Source organism: Phyllostomus hastatus, unplaced genomic scaffold, assembly GCF_019186645.2.
Source record: "Phyllostomus hastatus isolate PE091 unplaced genomic scaffold, TTU_PhHast_1.1 phas_contig_29, whole genome shotgun sequence".
Taxonomy (NCBI): Eukaryota; Metazoa; Chordata; class Mammalia; order Chiroptera; family Phyllostomidae; genus Phyllostomus; species Phyllostomus hastatus.
In genome coordinates, this window is record NW_025333835.1 from 3,948,368 (window position 1) to 3,972,892 (window position 24,525).

General features: G+C 35.1%; 1 protein-coding gene and 1 non-coding gene across 3 annotated transcripts in view; one reads left to right on the forward strand and one right to left on the reverse strand.

Annotated features, from left to right (window-relative positions):
• Positions 1-1,314: 1,314 nt before the first annotated feature.
• The window catches only part of DNAJC15 (DnaJ heat shock protein family (Hsp40) member C15), an 80,405-nt gene continuing 57,194 nt past the window's right edge, over positions 1,315-24,525 (reverse strand). For both annotated transcript variants that reach the window (XM_045839288.1, XM_045839289.1), the window contains one exon: positions 1,315-1,535. In XM_045839288.1, the coding sequence (XP_045695244.1) occupies positions 1,465-1,535 (71 nt within the window). In that variant the 3' untranslated portion in view covers positions 1,315-1,464. The remainder of the gene's footprint in view (positions 1,536-24,525) is intronic.
• On the forward strand, positions 12,345-12,451 carry LOC123818984. The gene has a single exon (XR_006785748.1). It is a non-coding gene; the product is annotated as a U6 spliceosomal RNA (small nuclear RNA).

A 24,525-nucleotide genomic window follows, 5' to 3' on the forward strand; every position in this document is an offset into this window, starting at 1 on the left:
CCACAAAAAGGAATTATTCAACTCAATACTGATAATATTGTCAACACTGAAAACTCTCCACCTAAGGGAGACAATAAACTGAAAGATGCATCTAGAATATTAAAAAGTATTTTAAGATAGATGAAGTAAGTTCAGTTTACTGGGGATGAACCCAGAATTTGTAAAGTGGCATTGGAAAATAATGCTGGTACTCTGTATCTGAATCTGTTTGCTCACCCTTGAAATAGTAGTGATGAAGACCAGGGGCTGCTTTGAGAATATAATTTAATCACTCTAATTACAGTAATCGATACCCCATTTCTGCTATTCTGACTGCTCTCAGAAGAAACACAGACTCACCAATCATATGCTCCCTCTCATTGTTAAAAGCCCAGCTCTATGCCACTTACCCTATGAAGTTCCCCCAATGCTATCAATTCTAAATATGCCTTTCTTCTTTTGAATTTCTTTAGCATATCATCTATGCATCTCTACTAGTATTTATGTGATTTATCTTTCTTTTAAATGTAAGTTCCTTTGGGTCAGGATCCACAATTGGTTCACATCTATAACTCTCAGAGGGGTCACTATAGCACCTTACACATTTGAAGTGGTCAATAAATATTTGGAATGAATAACTGAATAAATATATAGTACAAAAGACTGTAATTAAATACAAGCTCCTCAGACTTCTCATAGCTCTTTTCATCCTTTCCTTGTAAGGGGTCATTTTGTAAATCTTTAATCATTTTAGTAGCTCTCCAAGTTCTCATGCTTCAGCTATAGGGTCTCAGAGAGAGCAGAGTTCTTCAACAAGTCCTAAGTACTACTTTAAAAAACACCATTTTGTAAATTCCATTAAGTTTCAGGTCATTTCCCCATTGGATGGCAGTCAGTGTTTGGTCTCAAAACATTTCAAGCCCTTTACAGACGCAGCATACTAAATTCTTCCAAGGAAACGGGGACAATGTGAGTATAAACATGGGGAGCAGTGGCAAAAGTAGGTTTCAGTTGTTCATATGGGAAAGACATACCGGTTCTTGTTGATTACAACAGCTTTATCAACGCAAAAGAATGTCACAATGCAACTGTAAACCTACTTTTGCCTGCCCCTGTATAAGCAGTGAAAGTATTTCTACTCATTGCTCACAAACACCAATGACATTACTGTTGATCATACTTTTTGAATACTTTTGTGTGGGGGAGGAGAGTGAGGAAGGTTTAAAACAGAACAGAAATATTAAAAGGTATGACTATCACAGAGAAAGTAAGAAAATAAGAAAAAAATCAGTTATAAAATTATAAGGTATTCCTTTAAAAGATAATGAGCAGGGAGATTATTAATCTTTTATTATACCACTTAACAGTGAATAAATTATTTATCGTTAGCACGTGTATGAAAATTAGGACAGTGGTGGTTTTGAAAATTTGCTAGACTTTGTTTTTAACCCCCCTGCTTTTTCCCTTCAGAGCAGTCCTTGAGCATCAGTGTTTGGAGGTTTCTTCTAGCAAGTCTTTTGCTTCATTTATTTTGGTTGCTAAGTATGGAGATCCACCTGAGAACAAAGAAAAATAAGTGGGTTAAAACACACTTTATTATTGATATTTTTAAAAGTCTCAAAGTAAAACACTCTTAATTATAATTCTCTGATATTTTTCCACACATTCATCCTCAAACATTGCACTGATGAAACATTACCATTCAAATATTTAACCAGCAAATTCTGTAGTAGATGGTTAGGTAAATAAAATGATGGTCCTTCTGCAGGACAGTTTTTTAAGAGAGAAGGCTATCTTTTGAAGGATATCTCTCTGAAGGAAGTAAATATATCTGAGGGCTTTCTCAGTCTAATTAAACCTTTTAATTTCACAAAAATAAAATACATGTTAGAAGGGCAACTATGTACTTCCCAGTTCTAAAAATTGTATTAACTAAAAGAGATGAGCAAACTAATACATGAATGATAAAAATGTTAAACTCTCCCTGCCCTCTGAAATGAACCTATTAGAATACTTATGAAATATAGTCTTACATTCACTGTGCCCTAAAATAAAATCAAGTCAGTCTTTCTTAGAGTTCTTTAAAATGAATTCTTTCTAATGCAAACCACAAGAGAAAAATTGAGGTGAATTTCAAATTCAGAATCATCATAAATCACAAACAGAACCTATTTGACATACAGAGATACTATTGTCACATAAAACCTATTTAAGCATCATATGCCTTCTAACGTCTAGGCCTGAACACTTCAATAGCTTAACAGTCAGCCTAACAATTGTATTACAGTTCACCAGTTTCTTTGTGTTTGTTTTTATTTTTGTATTCCCCCCTTGAGTACAAACCATCTATAACTGTTGAAAACATCATAGGACATCAGTAGCTTACAACAAACCAAAAAACATACAGATAGTATTGGCACAAACTGTCTGGCTTTATTCAAGCCTTCTATTGATTGAGCAAAAAGAAAGAAGGCAAAACAGATCAACAAACATGGTACTGCAGCAAAAGAGGCAATGTGGGAGGAAGCTATATTTAGCATTTTGTCCTTGAGTATATCAGTGACATTTTCACATGAAGATCTGAATTGCTAAACTTATGGAATATATCAGAATGTCCTTCAATATACAGAAAGAATTATAGATGAAGTTGATGAAGTTTTCATATATACTTGATTATGAAACAAACTGATTTTATGATTATGTTTGAAAATAATCTTGGAATTAGGTTAATGTCAATTTTGATAGGCTGTTTAAATTTTTAGCGCTACCAAGGTAATGCCAGGCATCTTGTATGTCCTCAGTAAGTATTAAAATATTAACTTAAACACAATCTTTAATTGACTGATATGCATTTTGGATATTTAAATCACAGGCCATAATATGATCATTTAGAAGACAAAATAAAGCAAAGGTACAGAAGACTGAAAAGCTTCCTCAAACATTATATTTATTGATGGCAATGTTACAGGGACAGTGAGCTTCTAATTGATGTGCACAGTAGAAACTTTGACTTGGCTCTCATTCTACCCTCATAAGATTTGGAAAAGTCTCTAAGCCAAAAACTATAATTCCTATATTCCCTTCAAGTAGTGTTTGATTCAAATTGTGAAATTTGAAAGGCTGAAGTGAGGAAAAGGCTTTCTTGCTGGGTTTCTTTGTTACTGCTGTTAGCAAGCGAGACTGTGGTGAGCAGTGACAGCCACTGTGCCATTGTACAGCCCTGGTGGCAGTCCATGAGGTGGTGTCTTTGCTGACAGAGCAGCTTGCTTGGGGAGTCATTCTTATAGGCCTAGTCTAGAATTTACTCCTTCAGACCTTCCAACAATGTGTAACCACTAATTACCTCTACTAAATGCTCCCCTGCCTAAGGCATGTAGTTTCTGGCATAGAATCTTGACTGATATAACATTATAAGATACATATCCTATATTTAACGGGAAAAATATGCTTGAATCTTTCAATCCTGCTCAAATTTCTTGTGGGAATCATCCAGATTCCATTTTATTAGAATACTCACCCTCACCCTTGACCTCTGTACCACTTGTACCTCCACTAAATACTGCTGAAGCTTTTTTGCTTTTGGCAATCATGAACTATCATATTTTAGACCAATCCTCCTATTGAAACCAATTAGAAGAGTTGAATAAAATACAAACACATCAATATGAAAGAAGAGGGTCTACCAAGTCAGCCAACTCTTGAGGATTAAGATCTTGGAGGTAAGGAAAACGCATTGTGATGAGGACAACATTCTATATTGCTTTTTCCCTTCAAAGAAGCCAAATACCAGACAAAATCTACTATACAATTCCACTTATATAAAATGCTAGAAAAGAAGTATCTAATCCATGGTGGCAGAAAGTAGAACAACAATTATGCAACATGGGATAGGTGCTGGCAATGGGAAGGAACACGAGGGAACTTTTTTTGAGTTTTGATAAACTAATATTCTGTTTGTTTTTGCATCTATGTATATCTTGTGAGATCTTTCTTCATCAGGGCTTGTAATGAAAGAGACACTATCCCCATAAAAAGAATCAAAATGCTTTTTCTTCTCTCTCTCTCTTTTTTTTTTTGAAAAATTCACTTATAAAACTATCCTGGCCAATCTTTTTATTCATTAGGAAGGTGTTTAACTACAGATTAAATTTCTCAAATAGAATTCTTTGAAATGTATTTCCTAGAATTTATTTCTTCTAAATTTTAAATGTTTTAGTATGAAGTTGATCAGTTTTTTTCTTTTTTTTCCTAACAAACTAACCTTTGACTATGTTAGTTCTCTTGAATGCTAATTTCTATTGTGGTATTTTCTTTGATGCATGGGTTATTTAGAAGTATACTGATAAATTTCCAAACACTGGGATCCCTTTGATGTGTTTATTGTTTTCTAATTTAATTAGGTTTATGTCAGGAATCCAGGATTGGCTTTAACATCACAAAATTTATCAAAGTGATTCACCACATTAACAGAATAAAGAATAAATGTCATATAATCATCTCAACAGATGCAGAAAATTCAATGCAAATTCATAATAAAAAAGCTTAAGTAAACCAAAAATAAAACTATGTCATTGAAGTTATCAAGAAATATAGCAAACATTATACTTAATAGTAAAATGTTGAAACTTTTGGCTCTGAGATCAGCAACAAGGACAGGATATCTACTATTGTCATTTTATTTAACACTATAAGGGTTCTAGACATTGTAATGAATGCCCTCCTCTATCCCCAATTAAAAAAAGAAAGATTGGAAAGAAATGATCATTCTTCATAAATGACATAATTGAGTTTGTAGAAAATCTCAGGATCTAAAAGATCTAAAAGGATCTTTTAGACAAAAGGATCTAAAAGGATCTAAAGACAAAAATCAAATTAATAAATACATTTAATGAGTTCCTGCATACAATAGCAATATATACAGAAACCATTTTTATGTCCTAGAAATAAGTAACTATACCATATAAATTTAAAAAGCAATACAATTTATAATAACATTAAAAATCAATACCTAGGGGTAAACGGAACAAATTATATATATAAATATGGCCATGACCCAGAAAACTGAAAAGCCTTACTGAAATAAAGATGACCTAAATAAAAGAAAGAATATGTCTTCTTCATAGAAAATTCAATATTGTAAAGATGTCAAAGCTCCCTAAATAGATCTACAGATTCACAGTCATTCCAATCATAACCCAGGAGATGTCTGTGTCTGTGAATGTGTGTGTTTGCACATGCGCACATACAAACTGACAAGATGATCCCTAATTTATAAAAAAAATGTAAAGGGGTAAACACAGCATAAAAACCTTATATAACAAAAAATTGAAAGCTTTATACTACCAGAAAAAAAAATACTCGTTGCAAAGCTATGCAAATTAAAAAAGTGTGGCACTGGCACAACAAGGCCCTGACTGGTGTGGCTCAGTTAGCTGGGTGTTGTCCCTCAAAGCAAAGGGTTGCTGGTTTGGTTCCTAGTCAGGGCATATGTCTGGGTGCAAGCCTGGTCCCTGGTTGAGGCAACTGATCGTATTTCTCTTCATCCCCAACCCCAAAACAAAAAATTAATTTAAAAAATTAATCAATGAAGAAAGAGAAAAGAAAAAGTATTTCCATAAATACCTGGTCACTTCATTAGTAACAGGGTTACAACACTGTGGATCACTGGGGAATCAATGCCCTTTTCAATAAATAATGCTGGATCACTTGGATATCTGTATGTAAGTAACTGAAGCTTTAGTCTTACCTCTCACCATATACAAAAATCAGTTCCAGTTTATTACAGATATAATTATGTAAAATAAAGTTTCCAAAAATGATCTTTATGAGCTTTTTATGAACTTGAGAAAGGCACAAATTTCCTAAACAAAAAAAGCAGTAACTATAAAGAGAAAGTTTGACAAACTGGGTTATATTAAAATTAAAGAATTTCCATTCATGAATGGACACTGTTAAGCATACGCAAAAGTAAGCTACAGAAAAAAGATATTTACAGTACAAAGAACTCATATCTAGAATACTAGAACATACAGGTTGGGGGCAAAAGTGGTCTACAGTTGTGAGTACACAGAACATAGCTTATTCTTGTATTATTACTTATTAATTATTGCATTATTTTTCATACAAACAAATGCAAACCTACTTCTGCATCATCCTATATGTTCTTACCAGAAGCCAGTAAGAAAGAGAGACAACACAACAGAAAAAAACAGATAAGCAAAACTAATCTATGGTGATAGAAGTCAGGATAGTTGTCAACTTTGGGGAATGGGGAGTGACTAGAAAAGTACATGAGCAAAGTTTTTGTATAGTTTCTTTTTTTTAGAAGATTTAATTTTTCTAGAGAGAGGGGAAGAAAGGGAGAAAGAGAGGGAGAGAAATATCAATGTGTGAGACAAACATCCATCAGCTGCGTCTTGCACATGCCCCATCTGGGACTGGGCCCTCAACCCAGGCATGTGCCCTGACCGAGAATCTATCTGGCAATTCTTCACTTCACAGAATGACACCCAACCAACTGAGTCACGCTGGTCTGGGCATATGGTTTCATTTTTTAATCTGAGTACTGCCTACATAAGCAGGGTCACTTAGTAACAATTCATTGAGTTGTACTTTTATGAACTTATATTTCAATTTTAAAAAGTTTATTGAAACACTAATATTAGAGATGTGTTGACCTCCTTATCATTTGAAGACACTACAAATTCATACTGTCTGAAAATCACTGGGATCAGCAAACTTATGATCAAGACCATGATGATGAAGATAATGACCAACCATTTTTCTAAAATAGTATTTCATTTGGTTCTCCCAACCATCCCTTATAGTTGACTCAATTCTTTTGTCATTATATAAAGAAACTGAATCACAAAAAAGTTTAGTAAGAACCTGCACACTTCTTAATCACTACACCATACAGCTTCTCATTTTGTTATCAGAATTTATTAAGTATGTGATTATGGTAAACCTTTTTTCTTTCTTCAAACCTGTGATCACATCCCAGATCCTTTTCCTTCTTGAAAGAATTGAAATCATGCCTTGTAATTCCTATTTTAAAATACACATCTACCCATTAGATAATAAATATCTTGAACAATCATGTCTTAGATTTTTCTGTATTATCAACACAGCTCTGAGTACACAAAAGGGATTCAAAACACATGTTTTTGATGATGATAAGAAAAAGTTATTTTCTTCCATCAAGTACCAGCTTCATAGTAGTAAAACCACTCTAGAGATAGAGAAAACAGGTAAAACAAGTGTGTTAGGAGACGGTGCTTTAAAAATAAATGTCTACAAAATATCTATGTAAGAAATACCGGCACAAGAGAAAATAAGTAAACATTCTACAATTAACATTATTTCAAAGTTAGGTATAATTTATTGCTTCAGTACATTTCATAATTAGTATACCAACCTGAGGATTAAGAAGATACATGTTCCCTTTAAATCCTTTGGTCTTACTTAGGGAGATTCCCTAACTCTCACTGAAACTTAATCAATATCTACATTCCAAATCTGTAAGAAAGAAATAAAGTACTGCCATATGCTGATTGTAAGGGTTCTTAAAGGCTACCCACCTTTCTAAAAAGAAAGATGTTACGATCATGTAGAGGCAGATAGGAGTTTGACTTCTAGCATGAGGAGTTCCACTGTTCTGTTCCCCAGAAATTAGTGAAAACTATTAAAAAGCCCCAACTATCTGAAGCCCCTGGAAATGGTCTTAAAAGCAAAAATAAAAAAGAAACATCTATTAAAGAAAACCTATGAAAATTTAGTAAAAAAAAAACAACAGGAATCTGTGGTATTTGAACCAGAATGGTTCTTTCCTTCCCCCTGCCCAGCTCAGCTAGGAAGAGGCTCCAACCTGGACTGAAGCAGCCAAGAACACAGAGTTCCTTTTCTATCCAGCTCCAGGAGAGAGGGCTTTATTTCTGAGAGGGGCAAAACCTCCATATTTCTCTTCCAGCCCCCAGCTACCTGATGCTACAGCTAAGTCTCAGACAAGTGGAAATAAGGCTCTACCTTAGGTGTAATTCCCCTAGAATACTGGGAGCTCAAGAACCCTTCTCCCAGTCCATAAGGCATGGTGATTCCATATGAGAAGTACGCCAAGAAGACCCTTCTATCGCACACTTAGCTACTACAGTGGGGGTTCTGCTCAGGAGTAGCTTGCCATAGTTTCCATCCCCAACTCCAGAGCCCTGGCACAGAGATTTTGCCTGTGGAATAAACAGACCATAAAGCCAATAGTTCCTAATCTCTTCCCAAAGGAACTGACTTCATTTCAAACAGTGTGAAGGGCACTCTCATAGACAGTTCAAGAATGGTAGAGGTTTTGATAAAAGGCAATTGGAAGGAGATTCATGAATCTACTTAAGATATAGTTTAGACTGTTAACCAGTTCATAGGGGAGAACCAGGGAATAAGAGAGTAGAATAGGAGCCTTCCTGGAGTAAGAACAAATATCAAACACCTCAGAAACTATTCCATCAAAGAAGCTACAGTCTGCTATTATGAGTTTGTAGAGAAATTTATGTCCCATGGCATTGCTGAAAACAACCAAGCAATTGGTCAGGAATTAATGGAGTTTAGCAGTTGGATGTGACCAAGAAATAAGAGAAAGAGAGTCTGACCAGTACCACTGTCATCCCAGGGTGACTGTGGGCAGACCTAAAGCTGTGCCTCCCTGAGGAGCCGTGCAAGAGGCTTGACACTGTGGGGGATGACAATGCAGAGTATAGGCTTCACGAAAATAATCCAGCCAGTGCCCAACAAATATTACAAAGAAACAGGAAAGTATGACAGTATGACCTACATACACATCTTGAAAAAAGCAATTATCTGTGAGAGTGACCAGGTGTTAAACTTATGGAAAAAGATTTCAAAGTGGCTATTAAACATAAAATAATGGGAAGAAAATCACTAGAGGGGCTCAAGAATGGATCTGAACTTGCATAAGAAAAACTTAATAAACTTGAAGACACAGTGATTGAGATTATGCAAGCCAAAGATCAGAGAGAAAGAAGAATAAAGAAAAAGAGCCTCAGAGAAATGTATGAAACATCATTACCTCTGTCAATATATGTGTAATGGGACTAGCAAAAGGAGAGGAAAGAAGAAGGAAAAAATAAATACATAATGGTTTTTCAAAAACTTTCAAGTTTACTGAAAAACAATAACCCACATATCCAAGAAGCTCAGTGAACTCCAAATAGGATGACTAAAAAGGGACCCCAAAACAGACACATCAGAGTAAAACTATTTTTAAAAAATTACTAATGTTGGTAGGAGAAAATCTGGAAGTAGTATTAAATTAAATAAGGAGGCCATTAGAATGATGTGACTTTAATGCCTTAGTAGTATATAAAACCAAAATCTAAGCCTACAAATCCCTCAATATTAAGAAATCAAATCCTGAGAAACACTAATTACAATAAGCAACTAAGCTTTTCCAAACAATGCAAATGCAAATGCTACAGCCTATCAAATGATTTCCTTGCTTTGCTCTGTTTCTTCTTTATAAAAGGCTTTCCCCTAGCTCCTGTCAGTGGAGTGCTCCTAACCATTTCTGATTTGGTACTGCTGAATTTGAATAGATTTTTGTTCATATAAACTCTTAATTTTTTTATCTTCACTGAAGAACATTTTTTTTTCATTGCTTCCTTTAAAAAACTTTTTAGAGAGAGAAAGGAGGAGGAAGGGAGAGAAACCTCAATCATCTGCCTTCTGTATATACCCAGGCCAGGGACTGACACCCAGAACTAGGACTGGCATCCACACCGGGAATCATATGTATCAAAAAATGGGTTGCATGCACCCATGCGTGGACCAGAGATTGAACCACAGTCTAAGAATGTGGTCTGACTGCGAATCTAACCTGTAACCTTTCAGTTATGGGGTGACACTCCAACCATCTGGGCCACACCTGCCAGGGCTTAAATTTTTTTAATATGTCTCAGTTTATCTTTTGACAGTAGAAAGAGAAAAAAAATGTATTACTTATAAAGGAACCCCAATGAGGTTAACAACTAACTTAGCAGAAACAATGAAAGCCATGAAACATTGGGATAACACGTTCAAACTCCTCAAAGAAAAAACTGTCAACCAAGAATTCTGTATCAGCATAGCTGTCATTCAGAAATAAAGGTGAAACAAATACTAACCAAGATAAACAAAAACTGAAAGGATTTGTTGTTAGTAGACCCACTTCAGAAGAAATACTGTTACAGGGTGCAGCCAAGAGGGGGGACACCAAATAGGCATTTGAAATGGGGTCCAGAACTTAAGGTGTCCAGGAGATTTTAAGATGTCTCCACCCGCCTCCCCCCCTCCCCGCAGGGTGTGGGTTGGGGGAAGGGACAAATGGAGCAAGGCCATTGAGAGCTGTTTTGCATAGCAACAGCCTTGCAGCTACCCTCTGGCGTGGTCATTTAACATATCTATAGCCTTTGGCTGGTTGCATGGATATGTTAAATAGCTGTGATCATCTATGAGCCAGGGGAATGGAAGTAACTTCCCCACCAAGACGTGAGGGGGGCAGATCCCCCAAGCTACAGCGCCTGCGCCTGCGTGGGAGCTCGGAGAAGACTGGCTCCAGGACATGGGGCCACACCTGCCCAGACTCATGATGGCAGCCCAGTAAAGCTGGAAGGATATGAATTCTGGCATGTGAAGCCGAGTGTGGGAGGAGTCGGAAATGAGGCTGCAGAGGAAGATTGGCCGTGGGGATTTAAAACCCAGACTTGGCAGCCATTAGGAGGGGAGGACCATGCGCAGCCCTGAGAAGGAGAGCCATGCAGCCCTGAGAGAGAGAGAACCATGCGGCTTTAGTAGAATAGGGAGGACCTCAGTCATTGAGGGGAGAACCATGCTCCTTTAGGAAGGAGAGCCATGCACAGCCCTGAGAAGGAGAGCCATGCGCAGCCCTGAGGAGGTGAACCATGCGCAGCCCTGAGAGGGAGAGAACCATGTGGCTGTGGAGGTGCAGAGAGGATCACGGCCATTGTAGAGAGAGCCACACAGCTTTAGCAGAGTGAAGACTCCTGCATCCCTGAGAGAGGGAGAACCATGCGGCTTTGGCAGAGTGGGGACTCTCCCCTTCCCACAGCCCTGAGAAGGAGAACCACGCGGCCTTGACAGAGTGGAGACTCCCGTGGCCCTGGGAGAGAGGACCACGTGCCTGTGCCAGAGTGGGGACCCCTGCAGCTTCAGAAGGGGGAACCACCACCTGGTTTTAGCAGAGCCGGCACCCCCGGCGACTCAGCCGAGGGTGCCGGGGACCCAGGGAGGTCTCCCAGTCGAGATGGAAGACTAACTGGGAAGAACCAGAGGACTGCCTGAGCCATAGACTTCTATTTTCTTTCCTGAGATACGGTACTCTGGACTGGGCAAAGGGGGAAGGAAGGAAGGGCTGTGTCTGTTTGTGGGTGTTTTAAGGGACTTTGGGATTTTTGATAAAGACATTAGGTCACTACTTTAAGTTTGAATAGCATTAAATAAACATTTCCTTTCCTTTTCACGAATCTCTGGCATTCAGAGATGTCTTTCCTCTGGCGGCGGACATAACGGACTCGGGGCCTTCTTTCAATAATAGTATATCGTCCCAGGCCCCCCTTGTTGTGTTCTGTAACAATACTACAGGAAATTACTGAGAAAGTAAGTGGTCTCAGATGGTAATTCAAATTCACACCCACAAAGAGCACTGGTAAAGGCCACTATGTAATTATAAAAGACAATAATTATGCAAAGTTTTCCCCTTTCTTCTCCTGACTGATAGAAACAGCAATTATATATAAAATAAATATGTACACAATGTATTGTTGAGTGTATAAGGTAGAAATATATGTATAATATATTTGCTAATAATAGCACAAAGGAGGTAGGTGGGAGTGAAGCTGTTATGAACTAAGGAAATAGGAAATGGTAGAGTATAACAATGCATTATTACAATGCATTCTAATTCTAACAATGCATTATTAGGTTTGTAACATACGTCTAACAATAATACCACAAAAATGGGGAAATGAGAATAGTACTACATAGGAGATATGTTTCTATACATTATTGGAATTAAGCTAGTGTAAACCTGAAACTGATTCTGATAAATTAAGATAGGCAAACACTGGAGCAATCATTTAAAAAAAGACAATTAAAAAACCCCTCAAATATAGGGGAAAATAATTAATGAAATTAATATTCAATGCAAAACAGAGAATAGAGAAGCAAAAATGAACTGAGACACAGAAAACAAAAGCAAACATAAACCCAACTATAACAATATAATAAATTCACATTAAATGTGAATGAATGAAACAATCCAACCAATCAAAAGGTTGTCTGATTAAATTACTAAAACATGATCTGTGCTTGCTTAGGCAGCACATATACTAAAATTAGAATAATACAGAGAAGATCAGCATGACTCATATTCAAGGATAACACACAAATTTGTAATGTATTCCATATTTTTATGATATCCCAAAAGAAATTGAAGAAACAAAAACTTATGGCCTGGGTGTAAATTCATATAAAATAGATATTAATAAAAGTTTTTTAAAAAATTAAAAAGAAACATTATCCAACTATATGCTGTCTACAGGATATAAAATTTGGATTCAAAAACACAGATTAAAATTAAAATGATAGAGGGAGGGAAGAAGATGGTGGAGAAGTAAATAGAAGTCACACTAATCTCCCAGGGCCAATCTGGAATTACAATTCAATTGAGGAGAAACCACCCAGACAAACAAGTGAGCAACAGCAAGAGAGAAGCCTTACAACCTCAGACAGGCAGAAGAATCAGCCTCAGCACGACCTATCTGCACCTGTACAATAGCACACAAGACATGCTGGGCAGAGTGACCCTCAGTTACCCAGCTGGAAGGAAGGACCCACAAAAGAAAGACCCTACAACAATCAAAACCCAATTATATCCAGAGAACCAACATAAACGGCATAAAGGGCATCCCAAGAGCATCTAGTTCAGGTGATTTAAGGAGACTGCACCACTGAATCTCACAGGTCTTCTACCATAGAAGTTCCTACCACAAACACTGGGAGTCAAAACAGATCAATTTAAGAAGCAGGCACAAACAAGAAGAATCTCACAAGTAATGGGCAAAGAAAGAATTCCCAATCTAAAGGAAAGGAGGAATCCTTAGAAAGAGTGCTAAATGAAATAGGGACAAGTCAACTATCAGATATTTAGTTCAAAACAATGGTTATAAGGAAGCTCAATGAGCTCACTGAGAATTACCAAAAACTATAGGGAAACTATGAAAAACTTACTGCAAACTCTATCAGCCTAAAAAAGGACACAGAAACAATCAACAAGGGCCAAGAGGAAATGAAGAATACAATTTTTGAACTGAAAAACACAGTAAAAGGAATCAAAAGCAAGCAAGATGAAGCAGAGGACCGAATCAGCGAGCTGGAGGACAAGGTAGAAAAAAAAACTTCAAGAAGAGCAAGAAAAGGAAAAAAGACTCAGAAAGATCAAAGAGGGGTTAAGGGAACAACAGGACAACATGAAACAATAATATCTGTATAATAGGGATACCAGAAAGAGAAGAAGAGGAGCAAGGTATAGAAAACTCATTTGAAAAAGAAATGATGGAAAACTTCCCTAATCTGAATACAGAAAAAGCCACACAAGTCCAGGAAGCAGAGAAGGCCCCAGTTAAGAGGAACACAAAGTGGCCCACTGCAAGACACATCATAATTACAATGGCAAAATTTAAAGACAAAGAAAGAATGTGAAGGGCAGCAAGGGGGAAAAAGGAAATAACATATAAAGGAGCCCCGATAAGGCTAACAGCTGACTTCTCAACAGAAACATTATAAGCCAGAAGGGACTGGCCAGAAATATTCTAAGAAATGAAAAGCAAAGGCCTGCAACCAAGACTACTCTACCCAGCAAGGCTCTCAATTAAAATGGAAGGCAAAATAAGAAGTTCCCCAGACAAAAGAAGGCTAAAATAACACACCTCCACCAAACCAGCATTGCAAGATATGCTGAAGGGACTGCTTTAAGAGGAAGAAAAAGAGTGAGAGAGAGAGGAACACAGGTATGAAGGGAGTAAAATGACAATGAATAAGAACTTATCAATAATAACCTTAAATGTAAATGGATTAAATGCTCCAATCAAAAGACACACAGTACCTAAATGGATAAGAAAACATGACCCACACATATGCTGCCTACCGGAGACCCATCTCAGAACAAAAGACCTACACAGACTGAAAATGAAGGGCTCGAAAAAAACATGCCAAGCAAATGGACAGGAAAAAAAAGCCAGGGTAGCAATACTTATATTAGATAAAACATACCTCAAAACAAAGTGCATAAAAAAAGACACAGAAGGACACTTCATAATACTCAAGGGAAGAATCCATCAAGAAGACATAAATATTCTAAACTTATATGCACCCACATAGGATCACCCAAATATGTAAGAAACGTCTTGGAGGACTTCAAGAAAAATACAGATAGCAATACATTTATACTATGAGATTTTAATACCCCACGTCAACAATGGATAGATCTTCCAAATAAAATATAAACAATGATATTGTGAACTGAACGATGCCCTAGATAAAATGGACTTAACCGATATATATATATATACTACTACATAATACTATGACTATATATATATATATATATATATATATATATATATATATATATATATATATATATATTTAATCAGCAAAACAAGAAAGGAAAATACAACCAGAGACGTTGAAATAAAGAACAAACTAAAAGTAACCAGAGGGGAGAGGAGAGGGAGATAATGGGGAAAGAAGGGATAGGGTTGTCAAGGAACATGTATAAAAGACCCATGAACAAAGACAGAGGGGAAGTATGGAAGGTGGGATGAGGGAAAGTGGTAGTGTGAAAATGGAGACAACTCTATTTGAACAAGAATAAAAAAAATAATAAAAAATAAAGTAAAAGGATAGAAAAGTGTATATTATGAAAAGGGAAACCAAAAATAGCTAGAGGGGCTATACTTATGAGACAAAGTAGACTTTGAAACAAAAAAAATGTTACTAGAGACTAAAAAATTGAATGATAAAAGGGCCGATTCATTAAGATGATATAACAATTGTAAACATACATGTGCCTACCAACAGAACATCAACATATAAGAAATAAAAACAAAAATAAAGAAGATAATTCAATAATAAGTTAATGCCCCACTTTCAATAACAGATAGAACTAGACATGAGATGAGGAAGTAAATGGAAGACTTGAACAACACTTTAAATCACTAGACATAAAGACATTTATTGAACATTCCACCCAACAACAGAATATAGATTCTTCTCAAGTACACATGGAATGTTTTCCAGGACAGACCATGTGCTAGACCAAAAACAACCATAAATAAATTAAAAGGATAAAAATATTACATTATGTTCTCTAATCACATTAGACTAAAACCAGAAATCAATAACAAGAAAAATCTGGGAAACAAATATGTATGTGGAAATTAAGCAACATACTCTTGAATAATAAATAAAAGGGAAAAAATAAAAAAGGAAATTAGAAAATACTTTGAGAGAAATAAAGATACAACATTCCCAAACTTATGGGGCACAGCTAAAACAGTATTTAGAGGTCAATTACAGTGTAAATGTCTGTGTTAAGGAAGAGCAAACATCTCAAATCAATATTCTAAACTTCAAAATTAGGACATTAAAAAAAAGAACAAACTAAACCTAAAGTAAGTAAAAGGAAACAGTAAAGATTAAAACATAAATTAATAAAAGAGACTAGAAAAACAATAGAGAAAATCAATGAATCCAAAAGCTGGTTCTTTGAAAAGAAGCTTTTAAAACCTGATCAGCAATACAAACCTTAGCTTGTCTGACAAAGAAAAAAAAGAACAGATCAAAATTACTAGAATCAGAAGTCAAAAAAAGGACATTGCTACCAATCTTACAGAAATTAAAAAGATTATAAAAATACTATGACTAATTGTATTTCAAAAAATTAGATAACGAGGATAAAATGGACAAACTCAATTAAAGATACAAATTACTGAAAATGACTCAAGAAATAAATCATCTATATAGACCTATAACAAGTAAAGAGACTGAATCAGTAATCAGAAACTATTCACAAAGAAAAGCCCAGAACTAGATGATTTATAGAAGAAGAAGGAATACTTCCTAACTCATTTTATGAGGCCCATATTATCTTGGTATCAAAACCAGACAAAGACAACTGTAGAAAACTACAGACCAGTCTATTATGAATATGAATGCAAAAAACTCAAGAAAATACTAGCAAACTGAATCTAGCAACATATAAAAAGTTATACACCATGACCAAGTGGGATTTATCCTAGGGATGAAAGGTTAGTTTAATTGCCAAACATCAATTAATATAATCCATTACATTAACAGAATAAAAGCAAGAATTACATAATGACCTCAATAAATACATAGAAAGTATCTGATAAAATTTAACACCTCTGCATGATAAAAATAATCAACAAATTAGAAGTAGAAGGGAACTTCCTAATCCAATAAAGGGCACCCATGACACAGCTAATACTTAATGCAGGAAAGACTGGATGCATTTCCCTAAGATCAGAAAGAAGACAAGATGTCTGTTCTTGTAACTTCTATTCAACATTGTACAGGAGGTTCTTGCCAGGGTAATTAGGTAAGAAAAAGAATAAAAAAACATCCAGATTTAAATAAAGAAGTGAAACTATCTCTATTCACAGACAATGGGATCTTATACATACAGAAAATCCTAATGAACCCACTAAAAGTAACTGGAACTAATAAGGCCATCAAGGTTGCTTATAGAAAACTCAGTGATATTCCTAAACATTTGCAATAGCCTAATCCCCCCAAAATTAAAAAAGTAATTTTGTCCATAATAGCATCAAATAGAATAAAATACTTAAGAATAAATTTAAAGGCAAAACTTATATTCTTAGAACTACAAAACATTGTTGAAAGAAATTGACGCTCTAAATAAAGGAGAAAACATCACATGACTCATGGAGCAACAACACTCCCTAAACTAAATTACAGATTTAACACAATCTCTTGAAATTCCAGCTGCCCTTGAGAAAATCGACAAGCTAATCCTAAAATTCTAAAAAGCTTATATAATTGCAAGAGATCCAGAATAGCCCAAATAATCCTACAAAGAAGAATAAACTAGGTCTCACACTTCATGAAATTAAAAGATTAAAAAGCAAACGTCATCAAGATTTTGATACCGGCACAAGGACAGACATATAAATTGATGAAACAGAACTGAGAATTTGGAGACAGGGATGGGGGTTAATAACTAAAGGACAAGAGGTTTCTTTTGAGGTGATGAAAATGTTCCAAAATTGTCATAGCTGCACTTAAACATACCAAAAACTACTGAATTGTACAACATAAATGGATTAACTGTATGGTACATAAATTGTATCTCAATATGGCTTAAAAATATCAAGTAGAGATAGAAGGATCTGAAGAATACTTTGAGTCTAATTTAGTTTATCAGATTATTAGAGAATCATAAAAACCTAGAGTTAGAAGGGTCTTAAAGGTTTCTACATATTACTACATAAGTATCTTCTATGACATCTCTAACAAATTGCCCTCCGGCAGTTTTCTATCTCAAATTACCTTCACTGCTGTGCCTGAACATCACTTTTTCCACTGCTGCAGCTTCAGTGTTTAGAACAGGGCCTTGCTTCCAGAAGGTCCTCATATTTACTAGCTGACTGATGTGAAGGGAAACTAAGGTAGCTCCAATTATAAGAACAGCCATCTTAACAGAAGTCCAATCTTTGCTGCTCATAGTTGCTTCTCTGTGAACATAATCCTGCCCCAACAAAGGTATAGAAGAGAGACTTCATATATATAGGTCACATTTTAAGTATTAGATGTTACATAGAACTCCTCTAATTTTCTTACTATAGCAAGGTTTCTTGTTCTTACTGCTTTGGCCAAAAACCTAGGAATCCTTCCTCATTTTTCCTCACTCTTCATCCATCAGCTTTCCTGAATTAGGCCATTCTTCACCTCCTTAATTACAAAACCCTAGTATCAACCAATATTCTTGGGTTACAATTTTCTGTTCTAATTTCTGTGCTTTCGCTGTTTACTCTCTATTTTCTCTATAGCTGCCAAAGTGGTCTTTCTAATATTGTAAAGCAGATAATATAATTTCCGTAACATCTACAAAATAAAAGCCAAAGTTCTTAGCATACCTCGCAAGCTGCTCCAGCATTTGGCCCTGGGCATCCTCTCCAATCATATTTCCTACCACTCTTCCCCTTGCTCACTATGCTCTAGCACATCTCCTTACAATTCCAGACACACAAAATATGTTCTCATCTTCAAGACCTTCACACTTGACTTTCCTTCTGCTTGAGATACCTTTTCTTCATATTTTTGTGTGACTTACTCCCTCAGGCCTCTGTTCCAATATTATCTCCTTGCAGAGAATTTCTAAGATGGCTACAAACTGACACTGCAACTGCCTCCCCTTCAGCTGCCAATCTCTATCCTTCCTACTCTGCTTATTTTTATTAAAAGTACTTATCATCATGGGACATTTCCTATATCACCCTTTTCAGTATAACTACCCCAAAACTTAGTGATGAAAAACATTTTTTATTCTCACTATTCTGTGGACTAGCTGGTGGTTCTTCTGAGCTGCTTCAGGTCAACTAGGGCTGGATGGTCCAGGTGGCCCCCCTGGGACCTCAGCTGGGATGGCTAGGCCTCTCTCTCTCTGCTCAGTCTTTAATCCTTCAGGAGGTGAGCCTGGTCTTCTTCACCTGCTCTCTGGGTTCTCTGAGAGTAAAAGCTAATGCTTTTTCAGGCCTAGGCTCTGAACTCACACAATATCACTTCTGTTGTATTCTACTGGTCAAAGCAAGTGACAAGACCAGTCTAAATATAAAAGGTGAGGAATGCACCACCTCTTCATGAGAGTTGCTGTGAAGAACTGTGGCCATTTTCAATTTATCGAATTACTACCTATTATCTGTCTCCTAGTGGAATACAAGATCCATGAAGAGGATGTATTTGCTTTCTTCTTTATGTTAGTACACACTGCCTGGCTTGCATTAGGTACTAACTATCTGCTGAATGAATGACTCACTACTCATATGACACTGCTTCCAGCTGTTCATCATCCTGTTTGGTTTCCTCTGAATACTACTCAGTTTGTCAGTGTCCTTCACAATCTGGCACCCAAAAAGGAAACAAAATTCTAGATAAGGTCTAACTGTCTAGTTCAGCATAGCTGTGTAATAAATATTAGTTAATGAATGATGACAAGCAGAAAAAAGTGATAATGTACAGTCCTATAATACAGATACTGTGGGTTCTCAACACACCATCAGACTGCACGCACTCATTTTTAGCAGCTTTTACACTGTTGAATCTTATAGGCTTTGAGATCAAACACACCCTCCAAGGCTCTTTTCCATGATAAACACTGTCAAGTTTCTGCCCTATATTCACACAATGGACTTTTAGGACCTAAAAGAACATTGTATTTATCTCTGTTCAAGTTTTTCATGTTTTATCCCTCTTTAATTTAAATTTAATTTCTTCTACCGAGCTCTTTAGTTGATCATTTCTATTGACACATAAACATGCTTGAAAGTATTCAATGTTTCCATATTAAAGTATATTTTCAAAGTAAACAATAAAAGAAAGCAAAAACATTTTGTCCTTTAATGTCATACCCCCCTCCTCCAGCTACTAACATATTTCCTTCCTTCCCACAAAACTCAAAAAAGTTGTCTATAAGAGCTAACTCAAATTCTTTATCTTCCTTTCACTCCTCAACACCCTAGCAAGTACAATTGGTTTTAGAGTCATCAAAGTCTACCAATGTTGCAAAACTACTATGAGTCCTCCTCTTTGTCCTCATCTTAACCTTTCACAGCAGCGCAGCACAGTTGATCATGATTGCCTTAAATATAGCTCTGTCTTGCCTTACATGGCACCATTCTCTCCATTTTCCACTCTACACATTATTTGTTTTTAGATTTTGTTTTGCAAAATATGAATTTTTGTCAAGATTGTGATATTTATATTAATATGTAGCAAGATTAATATTTTAAAATGAGGCAATATCTTTAAAACTTTCTAGTTTTAATTTCTATTATAAATTTTGATAGATATAATCCACATAAAGTCATTTTGTGTCTGAGACCAAAAAGTTTGAATACTATTCCTTTCATAAAAAATGACAGTCAAAAAAATCAAATCAACAAACCAACAAAAACCAAACTGATAGATACAGAACAAAACAGTGGTTGCCAAAGGGGAAGGAGGTGGGAGAAAGACAAAGATTGTACGTCAAATATACGGCAATGGACGGAAACTAGACTTCAGGTGGTAAGCACACAATTGAGTACACAAATGTATTATCAGAATGTTATACACCTGAAATTTATATAATATTATAAACCAATGTTAGCCCAATAAATTTAACTCAAAATTAATTTGCATACACAAAGAAGACCTGACAACTAAAAGGGGAAAAATGCAACGGAAAGAGAAACAGAGATGAGCCAAATATCACAGGTATCAGACAAGGGCTCTCAAATAACTATGAGTAATATATTCAAGAAAACAGAGTAAAAATAGAAAAAATAAATAAACATATAGACATTTCAAAGAGATTTAGATTCCATAAAAAAGAACTGGCAATTTTTCAAAAATAATTATGAAATTAAAAAATATATAGGTTTAAGAGCAGATTAGACACTTTTGTAAAATGATAACTGAAAAAACTTAACTAAATATATCTATATAAAAAATTATGAAAATACCTAAGACAGCATAAAAGGCATACAAGACACAGTGGAAAAGGTGGGAACCAAAAATGCATGGAATTTGAGCTTCAGGAGAAGAAAAAGGAGGCAATATTTAAACAGATTTTAAATAATGGAGCAGAAACCTCAAAAACTGATGAAAGACATCATTCCATAGATTCAAGAAGCTCTATAAATCCAAAAGGATGTGTACAGAGAAACCTACACCAAGTTGTATCACAACAGAATTGCTGAAAATCAGAGAAAAATCTTAAAGGCATTCTAAAGTCTCAGCATTGCCTGAGGAGTGGCTAAAGTAATATTTTATTTTAGACTGTTGTAAGTCAAAAAAGTATGTTCTATTCTTTAATCATTATGAAATAGTTTTTAAAGTTTATCAAGTTACTAAAAGAAAAAGATAAACAGTTTTTTAAATAATTTTGAATGAACCAAAAGAAGAAAAAGAAATATAAACAGGTAAGACAAATGGTAACATGCTATAAATATATTCAGATATCAGTAAGTACACTACATATAAAAATTAAGTACTTGTATTAATAGTCTAAAATTATCACTCATTAAAAGAACATGTAATCCAACCACATGGTGCTTAAAAGAGACAAACTTCAAAAATAAAGTACAGAAAGATTGAAAAAGAAAAGAGAAAAAGACACCATGTAAACACAAACCTAAAGAAACCTAATGTGCCTATAAATAACTTGAGGTACATCAGACTTTATGGCAAGAAGTATTACTAGATATAAAGAGGGATATTTAAAAATGAGGGGTCAATCAAAAGGAAATATAATATTCTAATTTATTTGCTCCCAAATTATACTGTTACAATCAGAAAAAGAAAACCAGAACTAAATGGAGAAATAGATAAATCCACCATCATAGCAGATAAACAAGAAATCAGTAAGAATATATAGGAAACCTGGTCAACACAATAAACTATACCTTACATATTTAGAATATTGCATCCAAGAGTTACAGAAGATACATTCTGCTCACAGACTATTTACCAAAATTGACCATATGCTGGAACATAAAGGTACAACAAATTTCAAAGAACTGAAATCAGAGTATATTCTTTTCTCAAATGCAATTAAGAAATAAGTCAATAATATAGAGAAAACTAGAGAATCTTCAATTGCCAGGAAATTTGGCACTACATGTAAAATAATATGGGCCAAAGAAAAATATCATAATGGAAATTACAGCATTATGAGCTGAATAATTGAAACAAATGATGTCAGTATTCATTTTTAAAGATTAGAAAAAGAAAAGCAAATTAAACAAAGATAGTAGAAGAGATAACAAAAATAATAATATAAAAAATTAACTTACAAATGGACTATAACAAATTAGATGCAAATACATTGTAAAAATACATTGACCTCTAGCAAGACTTCCAAGAAAAAAAGAAATAATACAAATTAATAAATTACCAATATAGGAATGAAAAAGTAGTGAACACTATAGCAACTACAGATATTTATAAAGTAATGAAAGGATATTAAGAACAAGTTTATGCCAATTAACCTAAAATTTAATGTGAAATGGACAAATTCCTGGGAAAAAAATTAACCAAAGCTAAAATAAGGAGAAACAAAAAATCTGAAGAGATGTATATCTTTTAAATAAATTGAGTCTTTAATTTTAAACTTTCTGCAAAGAAGTCTCGAAGCCCAGATGGTTTCACTGGTGAATTCTTACAAATATTAAATAACATGTTGTACAAATTTATTTAAGAAATAAAGGAAAACACTGCCTACCTCCTTTTAAGACTCTAGAGTAACCCTGCCAACAAAATCTATCCACTTTTCAAAACAGCAAAATTACAGGCTAATTTTTCTTATTATACAGAGACATATTTTAATTCCTTTAAATAAATAGTAAGCACTTTTCAATGCCCTGTTTTAGAAATCTTTGCCTATTCTATGTTTTTTCGTTGTTGTTTTTTAAGAACAGCATTATTGTTTTATTTTTTCCAGTTAGGTTAAAGTCCATTAAGAATTAATGTTCTAATCAGTGTGAGATAGGGTCAAGATTTAATTTCTCTATATCACCACATGGTACCATTGCTTTTATTATTGCGAAGGCACCAGTACTTTTACCTGCTGATGCTTTTGCACCAATAGTGCAAAATGTCAACACAATAAAAGGACAATTGTTTTCACCTCACAGAGTTCCTAAAAGGGTCTCAGGAACCGCTGGTTGTCCACGGAGCACACTTTGTTATGGCTTCTATATACCAATGAGAATGAACAAACTATTGTTCCATATTATAACAGGAGGAATCTCACAAGAATAATACTGACTAAAAGCACCCAAATACAAACAACTACATGCATTTAAGAGGCAAAACTAGTCTATGATGATATAAATCAAGACAGTGGTTGCTTTTAAGGGTATGGTAGACTGGGAGTAGTCTTGAGGGGGTTTCAGAGGTGTGGTGATGTTCTAGTTTTTGATTTGGGAGCTGGTAATACAAGTATATTTGTAAAAATTTGCTTAGATATATACTTATGATTTGTACAATGTTCTACCTGTACACATTTCAATATAAAATATAATTAAGAATAAGATGGGTCCTACACTTATCAGAGGAATCACTTTGTGAGTTATATAAATGTCTAACCACCTGAAACTAATATAATATTGAATGTTAACTGTAATTTAAAAGTAACTTTTTAAAAATCTGCTAATACAATATAATACTGAATGTAAACTGTAACTGAAAAATAAAATTAAAAAATGAAGTGATGAGATAGCAAAAAAGTCAAGATTGTGAGAAAAGTGATTATTTAAAAATTAAATTAAATTATATCACTCTAAAGCTGAAAGTAACTTCTTAGACTAAGTCCAAATGTTATACAGAACTTACAGCGTTTCATTATCATAAAATATACCTATAGTTTTTGAAATCTGGGTACCACCTCATGTCATACTACCTCTTCCCTTGCTTATTATACCCCTATCCCACTATTTGTTCTAAAGATTCATTCATTCATTCATTCATTTATAGAGAGAGGGTAGGGGAGGGAAAGAGAGAGGGAAACATTAATAGGTTGTCTCTCACACATGCCTGACCTAGGGACTAAACCTGCAACGCAGGCACGTGCCCTGAGAATTGGACCAGCGACCTTTCTCATTTTGCAATGCTCAACCGAGTGAACCACACCAGTCAGGCCTCCCACTGTTTGTTTGTTTTTTTTCCAAGTCTTTAGGCACCCTAAATTCTTTCCTCTCATAAAGCCTTCACACATGCTAGCTCCTTGACTTTCCAACCACTACAACACAACTAGTTTCTTTTCATCCTTTAGGGTTCCTCAGAGAAGCCTTCCCAAAATCACCTTATGTAAAGCTGCCTCTTTCCCATAATCTGTATCTCGGTCCACTGTACCCTTTATTGCACTTACAACTTGAAATAGGCTTACTTGTTCTTTGTCTGTCCCTCCATTAGAATTTATGTTCAATGTGAACAAGAATCTAGTTAACTTGTTTTACAGTCAAAGTCCCAAGATTTAGTACAATGTCTGGTGCACTGTAGAAGTTGAATAAATAATCTGAATGAATAAAAGAATAGTTCCAAAAAGTCTTTTAAAATTTTGATATGATCATTCTGTATTAGCTATCACTCACAATTCTTTTTTGTCTATAAGTTTTATTTGTATACCTCCTTTTTAACCATTTGCTTATTCATTCACTTTTGAAAAAAGACATTGGTAGTATA